General features: G+C 37.4%; 2 protein-coding genes across 7 annotated transcripts in view; both read right to left on the bottom strand.

Moving 5' to 3' along the window:
• stat5a (signal transducer and activator of transcription 5a) overlaps window positions 1–6806 on the bottom strand; it is a 107956-nt gene extending 101150 nt beyond the window's left edge. The window contains exon 1 of the mRNA XM_077212391.1: window positions 6608–6806. The gene's annotated coding sequence lies outside the window, so the exon portion shown is untranslated. The remainder of the gene's footprint in view (window positions 1–6607) is intronic.
• Window positions 6807–9572: 2766 nt separating this feature from the next.
• Window positions 9573–26987, bottom strand: part of stat3 (signal transducer and activator of transcription 3 (acute-phase response factor)) — a 41820-nt gene continuing 24405 nt past the window's right edge. For 2 of the 6 annotated variants that reach the window (XM_077212387.1, XM_077212386.1), the window contains exons 3-24: window positions 22431–22674; window positions 21961–22053; window positions 21663–21744; window positions 21466–21566; window positions 21205–21356; window positions 20967–21125; window positions 20777–20869; window positions 20638–20697; window positions 20519–20548; window positions 20134–20227; window positions 19683–19730; window positions 19496–19579; window positions 18764–18862; window positions 18525–18660; window positions 17663–17715; window positions 17442–17536; window positions 17199–17338; window positions 16806–17024; window positions 16390–16432; window positions 15361–15420; window positions 12610–12710; window positions 9573–12392 (exon numbers count right to left, since the gene is read on the bottom strand). In XM_077212387.1, the coding sequence (XP_077068502.1) occupies window positions 12286–12392; window positions 12610–12710; window positions 15361–15420; window positions 16390–16432; window positions 16806–17024; window positions 17199–17338; window positions 17442–17536; window positions 17663–17715; window positions 18525–18660; window positions 18764–18862; window positions 19496–19579; window positions 19683–19730; window positions 20134–20227; window positions 20519–20548; window positions 20638–20697; window positions 20777–20869; window positions 20967–21125; window positions 21205–21356; window positions 21466–21566; window positions 21663–21744; window positions 21961–22053; window positions 22431–22674 (2293 nt within the window). In that variant the 3' untranslated portion in view covers window positions 9573–12285. Of the gene's footprint in view, window positions 12393–12609; window positions 12711–15360; window positions 16274–16389; window positions 16433–16805; window positions 17025–17198; window positions 17339–17441; window positions 17537–17662; window positions 17716–18524; window positions 18661–18763; window positions 18863–19495; window positions 19580–19682; window positions 19731–20133; window positions 20228–20518; window positions 20549–20637; window positions 20698–20776; window positions 20870–20966; window positions 21126–21204; window positions 21357–21465; window positions 21567–21662; window positions 21745–21960; window positions 22054–22430; window positions 22675–26987 lie in introns of those variants that run through there. The other 4 variants (XM_077212389.1, XM_077212388.1, XR_013196765.1 and 1 more) reach the window with 3 other exon arrangements.

The following is a 26987-nucleotide window of genomic DNA, read 5'->3' as shown; positions in this document are numbered from 1 at the left end:
TTAACTAATTACTAAACAACAATACTAGACAAGCAAAAATGTGGTAACATACACCATCGTTCAAAAGTTTGTGGTCAGTAAGATTTTAAATTTTTTTTGGAAAGAAATTAATACTTTTAATCAGCAAGGATGCATTAAATTGATCAAAAGTGACAGTTAATACATTTATAACACTACAAAGGATTTTTTTTTCTAATTAATGATTTTCAACTTTCTATTCATTAAATAATCCTGGAAAAAAATGATCTGGTTTTGACAATAATATTGTTATAATAAGAATAGTACTTTCCACTAGTTTCCACTGCATGGTACGGTACGGTTCAGTTCAGCACGCTTTGGCGCTTTTCCACTGCATGATACGGATACGGTACGGTACGGGTCGCTTTAAATGGTACCACCTCTGTTGAGGTTCCAAGCGCACCATACCGATACTAAAATGTGACGTGGAAGCACTGGAGATCACTGATTGGTCAGACAGACAGAATCGTCACTACCAGCGTTATTGTATTTGCGAGACATCAAACCCGCTAGATTTAAATAGCCAGTAACAGCCACCGCTGTAGCACCTCCTATTGCGTGCAGAGGGAATTTGAAAGACACCTGTTTATCCCGCCCCTCGGATTGAGGTATGCCAATTGTGAGTTCCCAGACCTAACATCTTGATGTAGGTCTGGTTTGCCAGGTTAGTAATGAAGCATATGGTTGCCTTTAGGAATTTCATTATCATTACAATAAGCTTAACTTTGTGTATCACAACACAAGTACATGACCACTGATCTTGGTTAAAAAGATCCTAACCATTAAACAAGAAAAATGTGCTGATCTTGCTGCACAGAACTTTGATTCGCTCTCACATTTTCAGGTGCTTGTTAAAGATGATATTTCCAAGAAAATGCACAAATATATGTGTAACCAAATAAAAAACACAACTCTGCCCTCTACTTCGGTTTACAGACCTTCTGTCACCTCCCTCTGCCTTTCTATCTTTTCCTTTCTTTAAGTACACAGAGTGCTGGACAACACGCTGAACTTATTCCCTGTACAGCAATCACATCCCAGTCAACTCTCTCAAACGCTGTGTGTCGACTCAGACAAGAGGGCATCAACCGCACAATCTTTGGCAGCACAGGTCAAACTAGGTTGTGTAGTCCAGGTAAACAAACGCAACAAGGTTAAATGTCCAAATGCACCTCAGGTTCAATTATTTATGAAATATAATATTTCAACAGACCTGGGGTTCACCAGAGTTTCACCTCTAATCCCACAACAGATCCTCTACATTCCTGATTTCTCATAGTCAGGGTTAGCCAAACAATTTCGCTAAAAATGCATTTCACATTCACTTCCAGTGGTGGGAACAGACACAAACTAAGAGAGCTTGAACAAACTTAGCAGAGAGAGAGAGAGAGAGAGAGAGATAGAGATAGAGATAGAGATAGAGATAGAGATAGAGATAGAGAGATATAGAGATATAGAGAGAGAGATAGAGAGAGAGAGAGATAGAGAGAGAGAGAGATAGAGAGAGAGAGATAGAGAGAGAGAGAGAGAGATAGAGATAGAGAGATAGAGAGATAGATAGAGAGATAGATAGATAGATAGATAGAGAGAGAGAGATAGAGATAGAGATAGAGATAGAGATAGAGAGATAGAGAGATAGAGATAGAGAGAGAGAGAGATAGAGAGATAGAGAGAGAGAGAGAGAGATAGAGAGAGAGAGAGAGAGAGATAGAGATAGAGATATATAGAGAGAGAGAGAGATAGAGAGATAGAGAGAGAGAGAGAGAGAGATAGAGATAGAGATATAGAGAGATAGAGAGATAGATAGAGAGATAGATAGATAGAGAGAGAGATAGAGATAGAGATAGAGATAGAGAGATAGAGAGATAGAGAGAGAGATAGAGAGAGAGAGATAGAGAGAGATAGAGAGAGAGATAGAGATAGAGAGAGAGAGAGAGAGAGATAGAGAGAGAGAGAGAGATCTGCCTCTTTTTTCTACAAGTGGACAAAAAGCAAAACAAACACTACCGGCCAAAGGTAATTTTCTAGCACGATAGAGATAATTATACAGTATGTAAGTGTGAGAATTAGCAAGTAGAAACAATTAAGGCAATATGTTTAAATAATACATCTGTACCCTCAGTGTACCTTACTGACAAGAAACCAAATGGTTCAGCCCAAACCATATACAGATTTTTTGTTGCAAACACCCAACAATTTGTATGTTTACTCTTTGTTGTCATTACAGGCCAGCTGTTTCAAAGCTTGTGTGGTCTTAAGTAATCACCTCCAGTGCTAAATTACTGCCAACTGAAAACGCATCTTTAAGTACAGCTAGTACAACGTAAGATGAATGAATGACTGCACTGGTCAAGTACATAAACAATCAACTTAAGAGCACTCTTAAGTGCTCATCAAGAGCCATATTTCTCCAGCTTGAAATGCAAAACTTCACAATCCTCCTCCTGTTGAGCTCATACAGAACATGGGACTCAATGTAAAACAAAGGCACACTTCAGATTTATGAAATAGCCTAATAAACTTGGCTAAAAATCGAATCTAATCAATTTACGACATCACAGTCTGTTGTGCTGTAACACTAGTGACATTTTTACCAAACGTGACACGATCAGTAATGTATTATCCATTTCCAGAAGGGAGTGCTTTATTGCAACAAAATGTGGCTGAGCAGTCAGACTGTTTCTTGTCATTTATTAATATACACTCAGGAATGGTAAATCATGCATCAAATATTTGCCCTTTTCGTCCTTCCCGGTCTTCATATAATGATTCATATCTAATGGATAGCATATCTGGTTAATGGCATTGGTAATTACTAATCATTCTTGCATTAATCATTTGACAGCAAACATCTTCATTGTTCACATTGCATAACAACAGAAGACAATGTTAAAGTATGTTTGTCAGTTTAGCAATAAAATATTGATTTGAAAGTCTGAGTGATTCCTGGAATGCACAAAAAAAAATCAAACTGACTGTGGCTATTTGATGAGTCGTACAGCTTACCGATAATCTGACTGCATAATAAATAACCTGTTGGCAAGATACTAAATAAAGGCCACAATTAGAGCAATTAAAGAACACTTTTCAATCACATTATGGACTGTTGAATTTGATCATATGGTCCATTCGCAACTGAAAAAGTTCAAAATCAAAATAAATTGTCATTTTCTATTGTTGCGATTCCATGTGAGTGATCACATCATCATCAGAGAAGAGAAGAGATGTCATTGCAAGATGTCATTGGGAGGGGCAATCAACAACGAAAAAAAAATGTTTAATAATGCTTGAATATTAGTTGAATGACAACATGACACAATCACATGGGGAACATGTGGCAGGATCACATGACTAACACAGGGAATCACATGACAAGACATGAAACTTGACTGACATGAAACATGAAGCAATTTGTGGAAATATATGGGGTCCTACAGCCTTTAAAACGAGGCTCTTGAACTATGAAGGCTCTCTGGCAAACTGGTGCAAAGTGTGACTGGTACAAAGGTATCATTAATAAATTGTTACATTTGATTTTATTCCGACTGACTCTGAAATTGTTTTCCCAAGTAGATTAAATGGATTCATATGTTACCGCAAGTTTTGCGTCAGATTAGTGACGACTAATATTTGGCACTCAAATATTCAAGTGTACGGGTTTTGCAAAGACAAGAAGTGAATTTCCGTTTAGAGCAGCAAAAATGCTGCTTGACCAACCTAAATCTGGGTGTGTCTTCCTACCTCTGTTTTAATTTAATGTTACTTTAGATAAGTGTACGTGGGAAACCACGGCATGGCCAATCCAAAGCTATTATAAGACAAGTAAAGTTAGTTGACTTACATCTGTAGTAGTGGCCATACCTCTACTGAAGTAAACGTTAAGTAAATTTTGCAATCACAGGGCCTATACCAAAGTATCTTTGATTGTGTAAGCGTGAATGCGACCGATCTCAGGTATCAATTACCTCAGTCTGGTGACCGAAGCTGGCGAGATTGTGATCGTGAGACCCGCGATAAACAAGGCGTGAGAATCTCAGAGCGACATAGCTTCCTAATATGAACAGGTAAAATATAAGTAAAACAGTTAAATAGAACAATCAAATGTAGGCTATTGCTAAACTATTATATAATTGACCAATAACCAATTGGCAATCTAACCTAAATTCAAGGTTGTGATAAAATGGAGTCAGATATAAAATGGAGTCAGATAAAAGCTTAAATGGGATTAAACATTAACAGCAGTAACACTCAGATACCTTCACCTATTCTATCGGAAACCTCCATTGGGCCGATTTAGACGGGCTTACACCCCTGTCTGCGTTTGTTGGTGTTGGTCGGGGTTCGTTTTCACCCGACTGAACATGTTCAATCAGCGTTTGTCTGTGTCTGTTGGGGTAGTGTGAAGAAGATGACAGTTATTTTTCATAAAATTCTAGATCCAACGGCTCACTTGTTAGTTGTCGTTTGTCTGTGCGGTGTGAATTGGCCTTTAAATGATAGAAGCACACACTTTGCTCACGCGATCAGCTTGTGATCCACTGTTTTCAGAGAGGCTCGGTTCACAGTAAACGCCATCTCTGCATGTGCTGTGAAATTAGTGTGATTTGGGAACACAGCAGGCACAGGTATGCTTTATTTTCAAATTTGTGGACATTATAACAACTTTTTTTTTTGCGGACAGATGATTATAGAATGTCACAAGATTTGTAATCATGACACGTTTGTAAATCTGTTTTCACAGACACTTCAGCTCTTGGCAAAAAAAAAAAGCAAGTGCAGAAATTAAGACAAAAGTGTTATTTTTCCTTTGCTGTAGTGAAAGTAAAATAATATAGGTACTTATTATGAAATATAGATTTTTCATTTACATTTATTTTACAGTGCATTTGTTTTTACTATATATTACAGGGTCTTATCAGGATAATAATAACAACAACAACATTATTGGAGATAATTGGCCCCGGCTACTTTGCAAATCAAAATCCGTTCCTGGGGAGGGGAGGTTATTTTGATTAAAAATCTACAAAGGCACATTCATTTGTTATTCATTTTTTTACTGATGAGCATGGATAAATAATTTATAATAAATACTGCAATATTAAAATAATAGTTGATTGGCCATGTTTACATTTACAGAAGTAAGTAGGCTTATCTGGTCATTGTCAGCATGCTCTTAAATTAAGCTTGACTTTAAGATTTAGTTCTCAATAATCCTGCCACATTCACACAAAACAAAAATGTCCACAGTACATCAAAGATTTTTGCCTTGAATAAAAATTATATACGCTACAGGGTTTATATAATGCTAATATCTAATAAAGCTAATTGACAGATACATAACTATCGAAAATAGGGTGTTCTTTAAACTTTAAGAGCATATTAAAACGCAATGCGTTCACAAACATTAACAAAAATACATTCAACGCACATGTGTAAGCTACATAGCCTACAGCCGGTGTGAATGTACAAAAGCGCGCGCACGCACACACACACACACACACACACACACACACACACTTTCACTGCTAAACGGAAACTAAACAAATTGCATGATGGGAGATAAAAAAAAAATTCTGCTGTGGAAGATAATATCAACGGAGAAAACAAAGAGCATGGCTTCAACTTTCTCACAAGGGTAACTGCCGTGTGTCAGGAACAAATAAACTCAATTTACATGTTAACAAACTGCGCTATGATTTATTAAAAAACACCCAATGCCCTTCACATAACGGTTAAAACTCATCTAAATCTGAGTAGCCAACATTCGCACGACTTTCTTGTAATCGACTTGCCGTCTCATTGCCAAATGAATGTGACACCTCAAAGCGAAAGGACAGCTCACAATTCGGCAAGTGGTAGCATATGGCTTTAATAACACAACCCTGCTTGCTTTATTGAAATCTCCAGTCACAACCACAATGTAGGCTATCATGCCTGGCGACAGACCTGCCTCAGTGTTTTAATCATTAACTCTTCGTAACGTAATTAACTTTCACCCACAGAAACCCAATTGGCTCTTCAACCACGAGACCAAAAGAAGTATTGCTTACAGACCAGCGCTCAAGTTCTCCTATCATAACAGTAAATTCTACAGAATGATGAAAACTTTCTCCCGGAGCGTGCGCTTGCGTTCCGCCGAGCGCTAAATAAATGTCAGAATTCACTTCACATGCGAACTGGTCGAACACGCAGAATTATGGAGCCGCTGGACTCTGGAATGGAGCTGGAAATGTGAGCTGGACTGCAGACTTGACAGGCGTGCTGGAGGGGGGCTGGACTCTCAGCCTGTTGATCCGATAAAAAACAGGGTGCACGAGCTTGGGGCTTGCGAAACACCGGTGCCAAACGCGCACTGTCTAAACTAAACAGGAACCTTTAAATTAGATATCAGACATGTCATATATTTCAGAAACAACAAGAGCAACGTAAACAGCTTTAATTCAGCGTGAAAAGTGCAGCACAGTGAAGCCTCAACATGATCAACCGTGGACATTTGTTTATAAACAAATATGCTGTTAAAACAACAACATTTGACATCGACAAACAACATTTAAGACGCATTGAATTAGCACAGATGCATTAAACGTACCTCGGCGGGTCTTCTAACTCCGCTGTCGTTTCGCATAAAAGTACTGCAAAGCTCCAGTTAGCGCCTACGACCCAGAAAGGCAACCTTTCTGCCCCGTCTATCTCAACCAGCAGTGGGTTATGCAGTTTTTCATGTGCTTCTTCTACCCCTCCTCTCACTCTCTCGCTCTGTTTGGCGATGTCCGAATCGTGAACGAGTCGTTCGTTTGAGTCGAGTCGCATTAATGAATCGGCTGAACCGTTTCACAAAATCTCTCTCTAAACGATTCTTTAATGTATTGGACTGAATATGTCCGAGCGGTTGTCGAGTCAACAAATCACTGGACTGAGAACCGTCTCTTTCGGCCATTTCCGATTCGTAATGAACAACATTAGCCTACATGAGTAAGCTCATAGCAAGAGCATTGGGACCTAGGCTAGAAGTAAACTGATTTAAAAAAAGTCATAGAAATATTTGTATGATTTGAATTACATTTTTAATCAACACCCATAGCCTACGAAACATTTGAATAAATATGGTTTTATCAAAACGTGCAAAACTTTTTTTGTCAAAAGATGTGCATGTTTTTATGTTACTGAAAATTATATGTAGTTTCTACATTATTTTGTTTTCGAGCTGAATTAATTCTGCAAACAAACGTATAAAACTCAGTTGATGTTAACAATATGAACGTTTTAGCACGTAAAATACCAAGCTGGGGCATCAGGGCAAACGTGATGGTGCAATTACGTCACGGCGTAAAGAATCACTGTGCTCTGAATATGTTCTTTTAAACGAACTGTTTGAAAGAATCGATTCGCGGAAATGAGTCGGACTTCCCAGCAACTACTCTCTCGCACTTCTAACCGCCCGTTTCCGGTGTTGTTTCCTTGATGAGAGAGTCGTTTGTGCAAGGAAATGTAATGTAAGGTAAATGTACAGTAGTTCGCTATAACGTTAGTCGTCTATAAGGCCCGTTCGAACATTGATAGGCGAATTATTATTTTAGATGTGCAAAAGATCTAATAATGAGCGCTGCGGGACGGGGGTGGGGCTATAATAAAATATAAAGACGGTTAGCGGAGCGCGAGGACTGCTGATTGGGCATGAGCGGTTGCGCGTGATTCGAGGCGAGCTGTCTTGGTCTGAGACTGAGGGTTATAACCATAACGCGGAAAAAAATTGTTTACTTTGAGCTGTCGAAGCGCGCATACGAATAACGAGAACAGTTGTTCTAAAATTGATGTGGGTAAATTCCCACGCTCATAGAAAACCTTTAAATATAAGGCAATGAGAATTGTGCTCTGATAAGTCTTGGAAATCCATAAAATCGTTATATATATATATATATATATATATATATATATATATATATATATATATATATATATATATATATATATATATATGCCTATATTTGAAGGTTAACTTTCTGAAAATAAACTCCCATGGTCGTCAGAGAATTAAGACATTTGCACATTCATTAGCCTAAATTTCCATGTTTCCATCACATATAAAATACATATTCCATTCCACACACACACACACACATATATATATATATATATATATATATATATATATATATATATATATATATATATATATAAACTCATATAATGTGAGTTTCACTCCCTATAGCGCGTTTTAATAACTTGGCCGTTTTGTGGGCGTGTAGTTTATAAAGTGCCATACAATAGCCTAATTATAATGCAAATAATACAACAATAATGGCAAGAGGTAAATCCAGTGGCGTTGTAGGCTATGTTTATGTATAGCACGCAGGCGTTTGCCACTAAACAAACTGGCAGCTGCGAGCTCAGCACTTTTAGCCGGCTCTGGAGAGTGTGGCTCTGGGAAACGGCCAGATCTGGAAAAAGATCCACTTATGGCGACCCCTATTTCTCCTGTCCTCTGTCTTTCGATGACGTAGAAAAATACATCCCAGTCGACAAGTGAGACGAGCGGACAGCTGGATCCAGGTTGGACACGCACGCAGCTTTGAGATGGACGCAAACTGTGATCAAGAGGCAGCGGGCATGTTTTACGGGTTAGACGAAATAAAGAGCATGATATTTGAATGAATCAGTTTTATTAGTTGTAGGTTTTTTGGAAAAACTCAAAAGCTCATATTACAAATTAAAAAGTTCGCCTTTCAGTGTCTTTTCCTATCATTCTATCTGCAGGCTCGTTCTTTATGGGCTTTAATTAAAATTGGTGCAGTTGCATTAGCTCCCACACGCTAATTAAATGAGTGATTCATTCAGGCGCATTCAGTAGGTCAGTAATGCCCACTGCTGGTTAAACTATATAACAACATTCACAGGCATAGAGGTTGATTAAACATTGATTATTCTTTGTTTGACTTGGCCGAGTGAACTGTAGACAAGCACATAGTAAATGGTTGAATTTTTAAATTACATTTCAAGGTAAATAGAATCAAATAGCAAACATGCCAGCATTTGAGTTTAACAATACAAATATCAGCTGCAGTATGTGAGTGACTGAATGCTGGTCAATACTGTGTAAAAAACACTTTATACTGTTAAGAATAACAATGGGCTCAAACACAGTTTCCCATTCAGGTGCAGCAAATAAACAACCTACACTGGCAGAACTCCGTCCTGGCAAGATGAACACACAGATTCAGCATTTTCTCTCTCTCTCTCTCTCTCTCTCTCTCTCTCTCTGAGGTGGGGGATCAGTGGAATCAGAGGGCATAGATTTAGTCTCCTTCACCCCGAGTGTATATTAATACAAGGCATATTAAATAAAAAAGTATGTTTGCATATTTTTATCACTATTTTAAATTCTCAAAAGCAGCAATCTCTTTCAATCTTAATATTAAGCATTTGCATGCATTTACACATCCACTCCCCTATTAATAAATAGCAGTTAATTCAATAGCACTATGTTTATTACACATGAATGGGGCTCATGAAAAGCCAACGAACTTGCTCTTTATAATCAAACAATCAGTTTCTCAGAGTAGCCAATATAACAGCTTTATTTCAGAAGGGATTTGTTTCTGCAAAACATATTCAGTGTTAAATTATTTGTTTCTACATTGCTCATGGTGAATAATTGTGGAGAAAAAACTATACCGTAGCATTTACAATTATACAGTTACTCTATTTTATTTTATCATGGAAAATGACATGAATAGAGCAGAATCAATATCTTAAAAGATAGGAATCAAAAGAACAAAATAGCGAGGATTGTTATTAATGGCACATCCTTTGTATAAGCTGTGAGAACATTTTTTCTGTAGAAAGTGACTATGTTTTTGCTGCTTTTAAAAGAAATTATAGACTGATTTTTTAAATTAAATTTCAGAATCAGTACAGCTTCACATAGAGCTTGTCAGGAATGTCATATACTTGAACAAAGACCATAATGCTGTATCATGGAATAGGAACAAACAAAGAAAAAACTAACAATGCAAATAAAGATCCTGTTTTTGCCTCTTGCATAATAAAGACAACACAAATTAAACTGATGAATTCTCAGTCCTCCTTAGTCACCGGCCTCCATAAAAAAGCAATTATTTGAAAGTTTAAGCATCATTACGGCAAACCTAACAAACAGCTGGACGTCTAATTAAAGAACCTTAACGAAAGGGCAAAATACAACATCCAGTGCGGGGTCTCTATCTATCTCTTTTTAACCTTTACAGCAGAATGGCTGGGGTAATGCCAGCTAGACAGAGAGAGATAAACACTCGGTAATTACCATTTGCGTAAAGGCAGATGAGATTCATTCAGGAAGAATGACCTTTAAATATCCACCGAAACATAATCACTTAATTTCGGAGATAAAATGCCCCTACAGTGCAACTATACAGGGGCATTTATTACAGGGACACCTTGTAAAAGCCATGATTTCCATAACTATAATTCTAGTCATCTTTTTTATTAGTTCAGACTCTATTTCCACTTTCAGATGTTATGATAGCTGAACATACAGTATGGTGACACACTACTGTTCAAAAGTTTGCGGTTGGTATGATTTTTAAAAGTTTTTGAGAAGTCCCCCCAAGGCTGTATTCATTTGAACAAAAATACAGCCCAAACTGAACATTTGTGAAATATAATCTAATATAATTATGTGTTTTATATTTTAATGTTATCTATTTTAATGCTGAATTTTCAGCATCATTACTTCAGTCTTCAGTGTCATTCTAATATGCTGGTCTGCTGCTCAAGAAACATTTATTATTATTATCATCAATGCTAATATTTTTGTGGAATCCATGCTATGTTTTTTCAGGATTGTTTGATGAATAGAAAGTTAAAAAAGAACAGCATTTATTTTAAATATAAATCTGTAGCAACATTACAAATGTCTTTACTGTCACTTTTGATCAATTTAAAGGTATTGATACATTTAAAAAAAAAAAAAAAATCATACAAATCCCTAACTTTTGAGCGGTAGTGTATATCCAAGCAGATAACTGAAGAGCCGCCTCAACGACAAAGAGCTGATGACTGTTTCTCATCAACAATTCATTGTTCAATAAAGGGAATATACATAGTGCAGTGTATATATATATATATATATATATATATATATATATATATATATATATATACACCCTATAAATTGAGAGTACAAAGAAGGATAGATACACAGACTGGGAAACAAACTCAAGACTGACAGACATTTAAAAAGTAGTTACACAATGAAGAAACATCATTTTCCATCATATTTCCATTTGAAGCGCTACCTTACATGAAGACACAACAGATCAGTGAATTGAACAAAATTATAAATATCTGTATATATGTGCATGTATGAATGTGTCTCTCTATATATAAGATTCACCATCTAATTGTTACAATTATAGTGCAAGATTTGCTTACTGTCTAAGTTAGCGCAATAAACATCACATCTAGGACACTGTAATAGGTGGAAATATCACATTTTCTCATCTGCGTAATGTATATTTATCTTCTTCCATTCACTTCCAGAAGAAATCCAATAAAAGAGTCAAATATTTTTCAGTAAAACATTAAAATACAGTATATTTATATAAACCAGAAGCTAAAATGGACATTGTAGACCTGCATGCACAAACGCATCATCTGGCCATAAATGATAATTCTTTACAGATTTGAAGTTAATGTTCAACACGGTACAAGATCATGCCGAGTTTTGGCAGCTTCAAAGTACTGCTTATCAATACTACTGTAAAGTTTACTCCCCTTCACACTCATTTCAAAAGATCAACATAAAGAATGAAGAATTCACTGGTCATATGCTATGCAAACAGATCAAAATAATTTTCAGGTTTACTAACACCAGTGGACACTGCAATACAAGTGAAAGTCATGGCCAAATGTCTGCAATTAAACATATTGAAAAACTTTTATAGAATCTTTATTTTAAGGCCAAGAAAGCTAAAAACTCCTGTTATTGGTCTTGAATGCCTCATGCTCTTGTAATAAAAGACAAAAAAAGTACATTTTAACCATTTAAAAAAGAATGAGTTCAATTCGGTATTATCAATGTTGATATGAGAATGAAAAGTTAACTTTCTAGCACGTTTGCACGCTTGTGCCTGTGCCTCTAAAAACTGAAAAGAAAAGAATTGGCTCGGAAAGAGAAAAGGGCTCTAGCACCTAAGCACATTATATACATGACAACTACTTTTCCCTATGTAAATAACAAAAAAATAACAAAACTAAAATGTTGGAAACCTAAGCATTTCGGCAGGTGTCCATATCTGAGATTGCTGAGGCTGCAAACCCTTCTCTCATGGGTGAGGGATGATCAGAGCTCAACTCCATGTCCAGAGTGAGGGATTCTGGGTTGGGACAGAAACACGATTAAACAGAAGTATTATGAGACCTTAAAATGTCTGAAAAAAAAGAAGATTATTTCTTCATACTGTAGGCTTAAAAATGCAGAATTCCCAGTCCGAGAACATCCCTTTTTGTCATCTCGAAATGATGGTAATTATGGCAAGGCGTTAACGTGCGGCACATTTTGAGAAAGCTGTTGAAATTAGTCATGTGACTCACCGAGAGGTCCCGGATTGGCCTCCGTGGCTTCATTGTGCATGAGAGAGTCGAGTGTGCGAGGGGACATCGGGAACAAATCACTCGTGTTGCCAGAGTTAGTCCTGCAAAAGAAAGGCAGCGTACATTAGACATGACACACAAGCAATCATTACGTCTACCATCACATATAGACGTCATGATTGAGAAAGGTCTGAAAGTTCATTCACCACATCATGAGTTAACCTACACTACAATATTCACATGTATCATAAACACACGACTTACCTAAACACACATACCCACACTCAAAGTCACACACATGGCATCACTTGTGTAATATTAGCTAACTTAAAGGGATTGTTCAACCAAAAATTGTCATTCAAACCTGAATTACTTTTTTAGTACTTTGGAAAATAAAATATATTTTGAGAAATGTCTCAGTGTCTTTTTGTCCATCCAGTGGAAGCCAAAGGGCTCCATAGTTGTCGGGGTTGGAACCACATAAAGGTGAGCAAATGATGGAATTTTCTTTTTAGGGTGAACTATACCTTTAAGAGATTTTTGACAACTCAGTCAGGTGTTAGAGGCAGTGGATTCAACACAGTGCACTGAAAATGTATATTACTAGATAGTTGACAAGCTGTAATGTAATGTGAATCTGAAGTCGTAGTTGTTGCTTGTCCACTTTTATTTCCCAGTCCTTTCCACCTGAGCCGTAAATGTCGTGTGATTGATCACTCTATAATTAAAACATGTAAAAACTACTGTACTACCATTACATTTTTGCCATTCATATGTTTGCAAAAAAAATAATTTTGTGAGAATACATGGCTACTTTAGAATGACCATTGATAGAGGAACATGCTTTATGCTTTTTAGTTTTTTTATAGGTGGCTGAATTTACTGAATAAATACTGACCTGCTGCATATCATAGCCTACTTAAAATCTGACCTCTTCTATGGTGTTCTGCTCGGCTACCCATTGAAGCATCAAGTCTGAACCTGGCGAATGGTTTACCAGAGGGCAAAGTTCACCCATGCCTCTTTGTTAAAACTACAAACAGCTCATACGGGCAGTTTGTTTAGGTAAAGCTGCATTTCACCACTATTTCCTGCTTGTGTAGAGACAAGAGAACAAGCACAAAACCTCTGAACCTGAAGTCTGCACTTAAAACACTAGCAGAGGTGCAGAAGTCTGATCCAACGGCAATGGAAAAGGCAAGAGTTCACACTTGTGGTTAAGTGGTCTTGAACTCACAAACGATACATCCAATGATACAAATGTCAAACTAGTATTTTCAGATCACTCAAGATATTTAGTTGTTGATCAGGTCTAGTATGTCAGGTTGATGGAAAATTAAAACAGGCGTTGTTCATTTCATGGAATCGATAATTGACGTGTATTTTCTGCCTAGAGGAGATCTCAAACAAAAATTTTGGTAATTTAAAACAAAAGGTAGTAAAATTTCACATCAAATGCTATATCAATATACCTGTCCTGAGATTCAGGCTGCCCAAGAACAAAATTATTGGTCTTTAAAAACATTAGGCACATAGGCTATTATATTTAAGAGTGCTACGTTCTGCTCATATTGCAAGTATGAGAAGGGGTATAAGAGTTGTGAGGGAGCTTTACAGTATTTTTATTCTAAACAATTGTAGCCATATTAGACTTTAAGTGTTTTTCCAGAAACACTTTCTCATGCCAATACCAGGACCAATCCGGAAAACTCGCTGTCAAAGATAAGAGCACTTTAAAAAGATTGCCAATAAAAGTTTAAGCCAAAAACTTGTTTTTCTTCCTGGATCATTAAAAGCCCTGACTATCTTACAGCATCATAAGTAAACGCTAGATGATGTGGTCATTTATTACTACACAAGCAAAGGACATCTCCAAATGTTACGTTTCATTTGTTCAGATTTTGACTGCTTCTTTAATCTGGCGTCTCATAAAATGTGAATTTGCTAATAAAGATGTAACCCATTGGGGAAGTTATGTCAGTTATTGTTGAATTCCCCTATCCTGAACAAAATGTTAATAACCTCAGGATGCTGAGCACAAAAGAGTGCAGATAATATTCTTGCAGATGCTGAGGTTTGGTTAGCATGGTCCAGTTAGACATGTCTCTTTTGGTAATTTGTGTGGTTGCTGCTCAGTATCCTTGTCTTCCCTCTCTCCGATCTTGCCACATTCAGGTTGGGCAAAGTGTTTATCATCATATTGGGGATACATTGAAATTTTCTTTGGACACGAACATAATAAGGGTCACATGTGTGACATGAGTCTCGGAGACATCATTGTTAAACATACTGAGGGAACAAACCATTTAAACATCACATAAAAAGCAACACTCCATTCATAGCACTCTCCTCTAAGGGGGGAAATAAAAAAAACTGGAAGATAGGGAAAAGAAATGAACATGGAGAGAAGGTAAACACTTTTTTTAGTTAAAATATTTCACATACTGATACAGAAGTTAGCTTGTGACCTTAGAAATGAATAAAAAAAAAAATCCCTTGTTTACAGCAGAACTAGTTCACCAACACAAAACTGAGACTCAGAGACATGAACAACATCCATTCCAGCCTTTTAACTTGTACAAAAGTTCCAGTGACATCCAGACCTCATTATGAAGGGATGAAGTGAGTAAACAGACCCTTGGTCAAGCTCTAGAGATGTTAAAAGGAATGATCTATGTTAGTAGACAACTACAGGAGTTTGTTTGACCACACGTCTCATACACACACATAGAGCAGCTCCCTAGTGCCTACCCAGGGAAGCCGTTCCCAAGCAGCTCACTGTCCGGGAAGTCCATGAAGACAGAAGGACACCTATGGAGAGAGGTCAGTTTATAGCCTGCCTAACACACACACACACACACACACACGCATACATCGATGACCTCCAGTAAATCCAACACCTCTACAAAGACAGAAAGCATTTGTGATTCAAGTAAGAATGAGTTTTAAGCAGGTTTTATTCCATCCAAAAGTTTTTCTTGTAGCCAAGCTTGTTACCTAACATGGCATGTACATTTTGATGTATCACAGTTTATATACCATGTCCATTAACCATTGCTCTCATTATCTTAAAGTCAACATTAAAAAAACATTAAAAAAATCTGGTGCCGTTTCAGAGGCACAGCAAGTTAGATTTTGAAAGTCTAATATGGATATAAATAAAAATATAGGAATATGAAAGATTACAAAAGACAAACATTATTTGGAATAATCTACACTGAAAACAAGGAATTGTTCAAATTATTGTCCAGGAACGCATATTAAGGTAAATAGCGTCAATTGTTATTTCATGTTAACAGTGGAAAATTTATTTCTTCATTTTGATTTTTTTAAATTAGATTTCTACATTATTTTTTTTAAAATGTATTCAATTTAAAAACTCTAAGTTCTGAAATCACATGGCTACAAAGTGTTCACACAACAGTTCACCTCAAGCTGTGCACTTAATACATGCTAATGACAACAGTAAGCCTGAACCTCCTTTAATTAGCTGTTTTGTTGATCATGTGCTTTTTAAAGCATGGTTTCTCTCTCTTTCTGTCTTCTTGTGCAAGATTGTGGTTTAAAGGATGGTGTGAAGGCTCCTTGGAGGATTCAGTAGTGGCTACATCCCTGATCCATGTTGAAAAGAAAACTGAGAGGAGTACTTTGCATGTGCTCCTGCCTGAAGAGTCACCAGAGATTTCAAAGTTTACAAGAGGACAGAGAGAGAAAACAGACTACAGCAAGATCAATCATTCACACACATACTGAGGTGAGGAAGAAAGCAAAGCTACTTACGGGGTGACACAGATGAACTTGGTCTTCAGGTAGGGCTGAATTACTAAAAGAAAAACAATCGCAGTTTTGTTAAACAGGAAGTTCAAAAGAAAAGAACAATAACAATGTAAAAGTCTTCACTGTCACTTTTGATCAATTTAATGTGTCATTTATGAATAAAAGAATTTCATTTCGTACAGTAGCATTAAAAAAAAATTGGGATCAAAATAACCAAAGAACAAAATCATGATTTTGCATTCTCTCTTCTCTTATTCTTAGATGATTCCCTCAAAGGGAGAACGTTTCTGGTAAACCACACCCTTTCACTCTACTTCCAATACAAAAATAGTCTCCAAGATAAATGAGAATGAAATGAGACACACTTTTGCCAAGCAACAGACAATCAAATGAATTTGATTCCTGCAAAGGACACTCACCACATCCAGGGTCAGGGAATTCGGTATCAGGCTGGGCCTCGGGGCGGCAGTACTTGCCAAACGCCTCCTCTTTGGGGATATCGGGGTAGAGGTAGACCAGCGGCGAGACGAGGATGTTGGTGGCATCCATGATCTTGTAGCCCATGATGATCTCAGCGAAAGACATGCTGTTGAGCTGCTGCTTAGTGTATGGTTCAACTGACTGGATCTGGGTCTTACCTGCACATACATACATACAGGAGCACAAATGCTTCAGATATTCAACTATACAACTACAGGAAAAAATTAAATAAAGTAAAAACATTTATGAATAAAAGTAGAAAACTTTTATTTCAACATTTTCTTGGTACCGAAGTACTGACACTTTTGACATGTACATGGAAATGCATTCACCATTGATGTCCTTCTCAACCCAGGTGAAGGTAATTCCTCCCTCTTTGCTGCTTTCACTGAAGCGTAGCAGGAATGTCCCAGGAGGCTTTGGACTCAGGATTGCCCTCTCTCTTTCTTTACTGATGAAGCCCATAATATACCTGACGGACACAAGAGCTTGATGTAACCACCCAGGCAGTGATTGATGTAATGAACTATAAATACCGCATGGACGCACACAACGAGTGCAGCAGGAGTTCTCACCCTTCATTCCATAGAGCCAAAATATATTTCTTCACTAGGTCAATAATGTTGTCTAGCCACACCCAGAATGAGAAGCCTTTTCCTGCCATGTTCTCCTGCGAATCACAAACAGAAAGAGAACAGCAATGTTTACGGAAATCTGACAGAAACTGGATCAGCTGGTCTGATTTGCACTAAAATTAACTCAGGACAGGGAACAAAAAGTTGTTATAGAAACATACTTTGCAGAACTTGGCCCATGTGATCTGGCAACCGGAGTAGTTTACACACGGACCTAGACAAAATCAGAAATGCGTAATTAAACAGTGATGCACAAATAATTTTAAGATATATACTGTATTATCACACAGAGAGAGAAAGAGAAAAATAGTTTTGGGTCAGTAAGATTTTTTTTTTTCTGTATTGTAAAAAGCACTCTTTAAATAAAGGTGACGTGTGTCTTGACTTGACCGTGCTCCTTCCAAACTTTATTAATAAAACATAATTTCATGCTATTAATTTGAATGAAAATATATGTAAACACAAAAATATGAAGTAGCACAGCTGTTTTGAGCATTGATAATTATTATAATAATAATAGTTTCTTTTGCATCAAATCATCACATTAGAATGATTTCTGAAGGATCATGTGACACTGAAGACTGGAGTAATGATGCTAAAAATTCAGCTTTACCATCACAGGAATAAATGACAATCAAATATATTAAAATAGAAAATAGTTATTTTAAATTGATATAATTTTTCAAAATATAACTATTTTACTGTATTTTTGATCAAATAAATGCAGCCTAGGTGAACATTAGAGACTTATCTCAAAAACATTAACAAATCTTGCTGACCCCAAACCTTGATCTGTAGTGCATGTTCAGAGGGACATTTCAGCAATTTAAAATCATGTCATCAATAATAAGGAAACCACTGATTTTATATTTATATATATATATATATATATATATATATATATATATATATATATATATATATATATATATATATAAGCATAACAATTTGAGAGAAGTTTGTCAAAATCCTCCAGCATATTGTTTATTTATTTCCAGGTTTAAATAACACACACACACATACCCAAAAGTTTCTCTGCCAATGTGGTGAGCTGCTCAATGGTAAGGCCTCTTTTGGTTGTGGATGAAAACTGCCAGCTGAGCACCTCAGCCACCTGATCCCACGTTCCCACTGGAGGTTTGGTGAAGAAATTCACATTCTGTGAAAAAAAAGGGGGCGAAAGAAAATGATTCTTAGTCGCTTATACTGAAAAACCTCTTGTACTAACAGTAAGTATGTCTTGCTGTGGATCCATTTCAAACCTTGGGATGATTGGTCAGCATGTTATACCACAGGATGGACGCCCATGCATTTGGCATTTGACAGATATTAGAGATGACCACCACTGGGAGAGAGTGCGTCTGGACAGAGATAAAGACATTTATTTATAATTTACAATAACAAATCCTGCAATTTTTGTACTGCACGCTCTGTTAGAAATCTGATTACTGGAAATAGAGACCTGAGGTTGAATAATTATTAAGCAATCAGAGCTGAACGGCTTAAATGATCTCGTTTAATTAACGTGTGTAGGTATGTAACGTGACCCTACTGTGTCCATCCACAGAAAAGGAATGATTTTGCGTGTACTCTTATCAACTCATAATAAGCATCTAGGCAGCGCTGTGCGCAGTTATGGGCTTGATAAGAGACAGATTACCCGAGGACACGCTGCCTGGTAACATATTAATATCCTCCTACTGCTGGTACCATGGCAACAGTCTATTACAATGACCTTATTGGCTTTTAATACACTGAATCAATCACCAGTAGCAGTGTGATGGACTTAATTAGCAATGAGGGTTTAATAAAATTATGATTTGATATACAACTCATAGGACAGTGTCTTTGTGACAGGAATCCTGTCACGATAAGACATGTTTGACATTTTATTTTACTCTAAATTCTTGATAAAAATGAAAGTGTCCTTTTTAGATGAACTAATCCAGTGCTGCTGCTGCTGCTGCCAGAAGTGTTTATGTGTAGCTTTTCACCTCAAGGTCGATCTTTAGTCCTTGGTGGTAGACCTCTGTCTCGAATGTGATCAGGTGAAGTTCTTCAGTCACTATCAGAGACGCCTGTAGTTCAGAGGGCAAAGCTTAGGTGCTTTCACTGACTTTGTCAATAGAAGCCCTGAATAAAACAAAAAACTGTAACAATGCTAATTATACAAATCCTTACGTCACTGTTGGTTCGGCCTCCGTTGCCACATCTCTGCTCTCGTAGAGTCTGAAAGACAGAACTACAGTCAGGACTATAATGCATTTCAAGCAACATACAGTCAACAGCTGATCCAGTCTTCTTGAAGCTTGTATGGCACATTCAATGAATTATATTTTATATTAAGAAATTTTGTTGAGGCACTTTATGTCCCAGGGGTGGATTCTTATGAAAGAGGATATTTTAACTATGATTATCTAAAGAAAGAGTGAAATAAGCCATTTATTGAGTGTGAAAATGATTTTTTTTCTAGCTCATGCAAATTATGAATCTCTCAACAATCAATTTTGCAGTTGTTTAAAAAGTTAGTGTACTTATTTGCTAGGAATTAAATAACAGCGTAAAGTCAAGAGAACATTCGGTTTTGAACTCCAAAAAAACAACAACATATTGGCGTATTGGCTAAGCTTACCAGATGTTTGAACTCTGCTGACAGGCTGCCATTGTTGGATTCCTCCATGTTCATCACCTTCGTGTTGGTCCCAAGGATGTTGAACTTGCGTGAACTGGTGGAAAAGAACCAGAACACTGTCTAATGCTACAACTTCCAGGTACAAACAAGAGAGATACTTCCCTGTAACTGTTTAATATAATTTAATGATAGAAATGAAACTTCTACAAAATGGCTGAAATACTTATTTTACACAGCTGTTTACTTAAAATAAGCTGATAATAATAGTACATTTAATATCCATGAATAATGTCAAAAGTCTGGCCCAATAAATTAGTCTATAACTAAAAATAACCATGTGAAAATGGTAATGGAAATGGCATCTTTTTTTAACCTCAGAACTCACCCTCGAATGGCTGCCACATCACCTGACTCCCTGAAGGACATAGGTGGAAAAAAATTCAATTGGCATGTCAAAATACGACTCAAAATCATTTCGTTTCATAGACAGGAAATGAGACGTACTTGTCAATGCACACTTTGATTTTCAGCTGGTAATTCAACTCTGGGAATTTCACAAGTAACCTGAAAGAGAGAAGGGGGAAAAGTTCACAATTTGTGTCTAGACCTCCTTACTTCATGACTCACCTTTGTGTTTACCCACCTGACTTTGGTGGTGAACTGAACTCCTGTTTTGATGACAAGGGGTCGGTCAGGGTGCATGGGCATACAAGGCTGTCTCTCAACAACAAATGCACTGCAATTAGACAAGCGCACCACAGAGAATGCTTCCATTGATCAGATCCTGTTTCAGTTGTTTTAATAGTTTAACACATGAGTGGGTGATTTCAAACCTCTTCATAAGGTTGCGAAACAGGTCTACGATCTTCTCTTCCAGAGCAGGGCGGTGCTGAATAATTGGATCTCCTTTGTACGAGACCTTCTGTTGAAGCTCCTCCAGTTTCTTGATCTGCTGTCTTATCTGCAACTGTGACTCAGCCAAAGAGGTGATCCTGAAAGGTAAAGATTGAAAAGAAGGAATTAAAAAAGGTGGGATTCAAAGGCACGACTGTTTGTGAACTGACTGTGTACCATGTCTCTAAGCGGTCCAGGCAGATGTTCGGTGGTCCTCCAATGCAAGCGATCTGCTGTCTCCTCTTCCAGTCGGCCAGTTCTTCATCTGTCAGATTCTTTTGCACAAAGTCCATGGCAGACAGCAGCCCTGCCATCTCAGTCACTATTTGCTGCAAAACAGAGAGCAAACTTTTGACACATTTGCAAATTATGTAAAAGTTACTGGTCATTATTTTCAAGATTCAAGAAGTCAAATTCGTATTTTTTGCTGAATCTCACCCTCCTCAGCTGATCCAGAGCGCTCAGCATCTGCTCCAGCTGAGACATCTTCTGCCTGGTAGCTGCTGCCTGGCTGTTTCCATTCAGGTCCTGGGACAACTCTGCATGGTCAAATAGATTGAGTGATTTTTTCAGTGATAATTAAGACTAGTTAAGATATTTTGGACAAAAAAGACAGCAACATGTACTCCTCATACCTCCAGCACTCTTTAGAGTTTTGTAGTTGAAGTCAAAATCATCTTGCAAGTTTTCCAACATCTTCATCTTCTGCTCCATATCCTGTATATAAAGAGTACGGCAGCTAAATGAGTGAGCGGGTGTACCCCAAAAAGGACAAAATATGAAATTTTGTGCTCGGGGCAATATATTAAATAAAGTTCTTTTAAACTTGGGCAATAAGGGGTTGCTACATGTTTCGTGGAATGTATGTGTAACTCTAATTGTGAACAAAACAAACCAATGATTTTCAATTAAAGTGTGATTTGATGTACTAACCTGTACTCTCTTCCTGATGTCCTGCAGGTTGTGTTCCAGTATCTGCTGTTTTTCTGTCACCACAGTGCCTGTGGGATGGGCAACCTGGCCATCCTACAGAAGAGAAAGAAATTAGAGAAACAGAAATCTAAATATATGTCCTTACAAAGCAGAATCCATTTTCAAGCAAAGTGTGTTTGACTTGAAAGGACCTGAAAACTGGCCTGGTGAATAAAATTATAAGGATACTATGTGTATTTTAACAAATTATTTATTTATGAATGAAAGAAATCTAGATGGAACGTTTAATAAAGTCAACTAATTTTCACACTTTGTATGGTGGAATTTATTTACCATAGAAGTGCAACAAATCTGAAATCTCACCCCTGAGTAAATACAGCATTCGTCTGTGTGTGTGTGTGTGTGTGTGTGTGTGTGTGTGTGTGTGTGTGTGTGTGTGTGTGTGTGTGTGTGTGTGTGTGTGTGTCTACCTGCTGCACAGTGGTTGCCGTCTGCAGCAGACGCTGCTCTTCCCACAGGCAGCGGGCCACGATGCGGGCGATCTCCATGGGCTTCTCCAGATACTTGCTCTGCAGGTGCTGTTTGATGCGCCGCAGGTTGTGCTGGTACAGGACGTTGTTCTCCTGCAGGAAGCGGCTGTACTGCTGATCAATCTCACCCAGCAGGTTATGGAATACAAGCGTTGCGTGAGACTCCTTGTTGGCTGCATATGCCCTGTGGCGGACAGAAGCAAATGGCTCATGTGATAGGTAATGCACAGCTTCCTCCATTCCATTCGTGCACTTGATAATTAGACGTGCCATTATTTATAGAATAAACAACATCTAATACGGTAAGATCCAATAAATAAAAAATACGAACCCTGTTATATTGCAGTTCGATAACCAAGTCTTTTCGAGCACTCTTCAAACTAGGATAGGGTTTTAGTTATTCGATGGCCAATATGAGTTTAATGTATATTTATATATCACTCCAACCCTGTGCTAACCAAAGCTTTATTCAGACATTTGTATTTGTCTAAAGATGTCAAACTGCAAAAACTGACAAATAGTGAGTATTTTGAAAGTCATATGTAGTCTTGTGCAGGTGTGTGAAAGTGCAGCTTGCTGTCATCGTCAGACACATGATCTCACTTGTTCTGCTGTTAGCAAAAATTTCAAACTGATGACCTTATCCAGCAGCAAAGAAACAAGTCATTGCGCTATCCACTACACATTAGCAATTAATTTAAAAAGATCAAGATAATATCATAGCACCAAAAAAGCAATGCTTTGTCCGAGCAGACTACAATTTTGGATATATAAATGTCTAACGGCTAGTTCAGTCGCTTTAGCTTTTGCCAATTTAGCATTATACACATTAGCACATTTTCCAGTGCCAACAAGGGCCCTGCATAATATTTATTTATGTGCCTAAGGTTAAGCAATAAGACAAAAATTTGATATATATATGTTGTGATGCAGTTATTTGCATGAAATGGGATGGATGAATATATATATATATATATATATATATATATGTTATCTACTCTGTTATAAAAAAATACATCAAAATCTATTGTTTTTTTACTGTCAAACAGTAACGTCATACAACCCAGCCATATATGTGCCACGCTTATTTTAGCTTCTCTTTGACAACCTCAAATTTAATGATATCACGTAAGGTGAGGACTGTTTCTCTATATCTACATAAACAATGGTTGGTTTACAAGCACAACAATCGCCACCAGTCTTTGACCTGAAGTTTTTAATCAGTAAATTACTGGCTTCATTATCATTGTTTGTGCCTTTGTGTGATCAAACAAATGATCCATTCAGAAAATTCTATGACACCGCCAGTAATGACAAACCAAACATGCCGAGGGCTATTTGTATTGTTGTGTGTTTACTTCAATAACATTAACTAAAAAAATTTAGTTCATGAGATGGCCATGTGAAGGACAAAGTCTTTGGAATTTCCAACAAACAGCACAAAATTCAGCAATATTCAGTTTAGAAAAATTCAAAGAAAGATGCATCATTAAAATAAAAAGCAGTATCCATTAAAGCAGTGTTTCTCAACTGGTGGGTCGCGGACCGATTTGAGTGGGTCGCGGATTGTTTAGTCAAAGAAACAACAAATAAAATTATAAATGTTTTTCTGATGCGAGACTTTTATTTTAAAAGGCGTGCATGAATGCTGTTGACTCTTCTGTCAGACGCAGTTTGTAAGTAAAGCATGCCAGAGAAAAACGCTTGGTACTAATTCAGTACATGCGGTCAAATGAAATGTTTTAGGTTAGGCTGCATAAATTAGGTCAGCCGGAACCGGGAACACTTCCTATAACACCTGATGTACTCGCTACATCATAAAAAGAATGGCATCTACGTAGGGCTGGGCGATAAAACGATAACGATAATTATCGCAATATAATTTCTCGCTAAAACGATATCAAGAGTTCGATAAATGTTCGATAATGTTTATGCACCAAAAGCGGAACGAAACTCATTTGAACTGCGCGCCACACGGACCATTTATCCGCTCGGCTCAAAGTCCAAACGGTCAGCTGCGAGCTCACTAGAGCAGACGCGTTTACTCTGATCGGTCTCACTCACGAGATCCAGTGAGAATAACTTAAATTCAGCGAACAACACTAATGTCTCAGTGATTTAAACCAGTTTAAAGGCAGATGGAACAGCACTGACAAACAGGAGAAACACTGCGCAACGATACAGTCAGAATCTGAATTGATACTGAATCCATTTACCATAGATTTACTGTAACATTAGCCTAGTAATATTAACTGCACTATGAAATGTGGAATACATATCGAATTGTATTATTATTATTCATGTAGACAATGTATTAAAGGACTGATGGAATATAATTACAGTATTTAATAATGTATTTAGGCTACATTTTTTCATAAATACCATAAAGTTACATTTTGCCATGATAGTGAGGTGCTATAGGCTATGCCTGGTTTTATCTGTGGTTATGGTCTAAATGCATGATACTGGATGACCAATGGTTAATTTTAATAAAACTCAAACAGTCAGAATATTTTTCTTTTTTTTAACAGATGTTACTGTTTTTGTTGATGAACATACATTTAACATAGTAGTATTAGCTTGAGTTAGGATGCAGATTTACTGTCAACTCAGTCAAATATGCATTATGAGACAAAACATGTAATATTATTACATTTTTTGAATATTGAATATTGAAATTAATATTGCAGCCTGCACTGCAAACTGTGCTGAAGGTAGGCTACGGGCCATCAAAGTCACTTTACACTAAACAATATCCCCCATTAGCACATGCAGAACCTAAGAAATATATTTTTCTATTCAGATTTTTATTTAGGGAAAAATGACAAATGTTTGAATGTTCTACCTCAGATTTGTGAAATGTTCACCTGTTTGGCAAGTGTTTGTCATGATATGTTCTGACAAAAAAAGAGTAGTTTAAAACCACAATAAACGCTCTGGTTTCTACAACTTTCATGAAGGAGCAAAAATCTGCCTTTAGACTTAAAAGAAATAAAGATTTGACATTTATCGTGATAATTATCGATATCGACTAAAATAAAAACAATTATTGTGATAATTTTTTTCGGCCATATCGCCCAGCCCTACATCTACGCTAATTTTAGTCTTTCTGTTAATTACGAGGTTAACAGTAATCTGCCGGACCCGGGCCGTATCCAGATCAAATGGTGGACTTGCGCCTGGACACGACCACAACGCATTCCTGAAGTGTCAACAGAGATTGTGTCAACTAGACTCTCCCCTGTGAAGGCCTCATCGACACGACAGCCATCGGCACTGATCCTCAACAGACTTGTCTCCATACGCGCGTGATGACTCCGATCTTCAACCAGATGAACCAATCCATAATGTTCCGATCCAATCTGACTTCTGACCTGTAATACTGCCTGAATCGTAATCATACACTGTTCGTTAACTGGCCCCCTGACCAGTAACGTGCGGTGAAATCTTGTCATGAGTAGGCTGTGACCTATCAATGTGGCATATACAGGTCCTTCTCAAAAAATTAGCATATTGTGATAAAGTTCATTATTTTCCATAATGTAATAATAAAAATTAAACTTTCATATATATTTTAGATTCATTGCACACCAACTGAAATATTTCAGGTCTTTTATTGTTTTAATACTGATGATTTTGGCATACAGCTCATGCAAACCCAAAATTCCTATCTCAAAAAATTAGCATATCATGAAAAGGGTCTCTAAACGAGCTATTAGCCTAATCATCTGAATCAACTAATTAACTCTAAACACCTGCAAAAGATTCCTGAGGCTTTTAAAAACACCCAGCCTGTTTCATCACTCAAAACCGCAATCATGGGTAAGACTGCCGACCTGACTGCTGTCCAGAAGGCCATCATTGACACCCTCAAGCAAGAGGGTAAGACACAGAAATAAATTTCTGAACAAATAGGCTGTTCCCAGAGTGCTGTATCAAGGCACCTCAGTGGGAAGTCTGTGGGAAGGAAAAAGTGTGGCAAAAAAACGCTGCACAACGAGAAGAGGTGACCGGACCCTGAGGAAGATTGTGGAGAAGGACCGATTCCAGACCTTGGGGACCTGCGGAAGCAGTGGACTGAGTCAGGAGTAGAAACATCCAGAGCCACCGTGCACAGGCGTGTGCAGGAAATGGGCTACAGGTGCTGCATTCCCCAGGTCAAGCCACTTTTGAACCAGGGGGCACTGCCTACCCTGCCTACCCTGACCGCACGTCCCTGCCCCTGACTGAGCCTGGTTTCTCCCAAGGTCTTTTTTCTCCATTCAGACACCTAATGGAGTTTTAGTTCCTTGCCACTGTCTCCTTTTTCGCCTTTCTTTGCCTTTGTCGCCATTGGTTCTTGGCTTGCTTAGTAGGGGACATTTAATTTTATATTTAACAATATTATTATAACATTATTTTTGTGTTATCTCTGTAAAGCTGCTTTGAAACAATCTGTATTGTAAAAAGCGCTGTATAAATAAAGGTGACTTGACTTGATCAATGTAATTATTCTAA

Source organism: Siphateles boraxobius, unplaced genomic scaffold, assembly GCF_051911475.1.
Source record: "Siphateles boraxobius isolate OS27281-9 unplaced genomic scaffold, OSU_SipBor_1 66, whole genome shotgun sequence".
Lineage (NCBI taxonomy): Eukaryota > Metazoa > Chordata > Actinopteri > Cypriniformes > Leuciscidae > Siphateles > Siphateles boraxobius.
The sequence above is the reverse complement of the archived record's forward strand: the minus strand, read 5'-3'. Positions and strand labels throughout refer to the sequence as shown.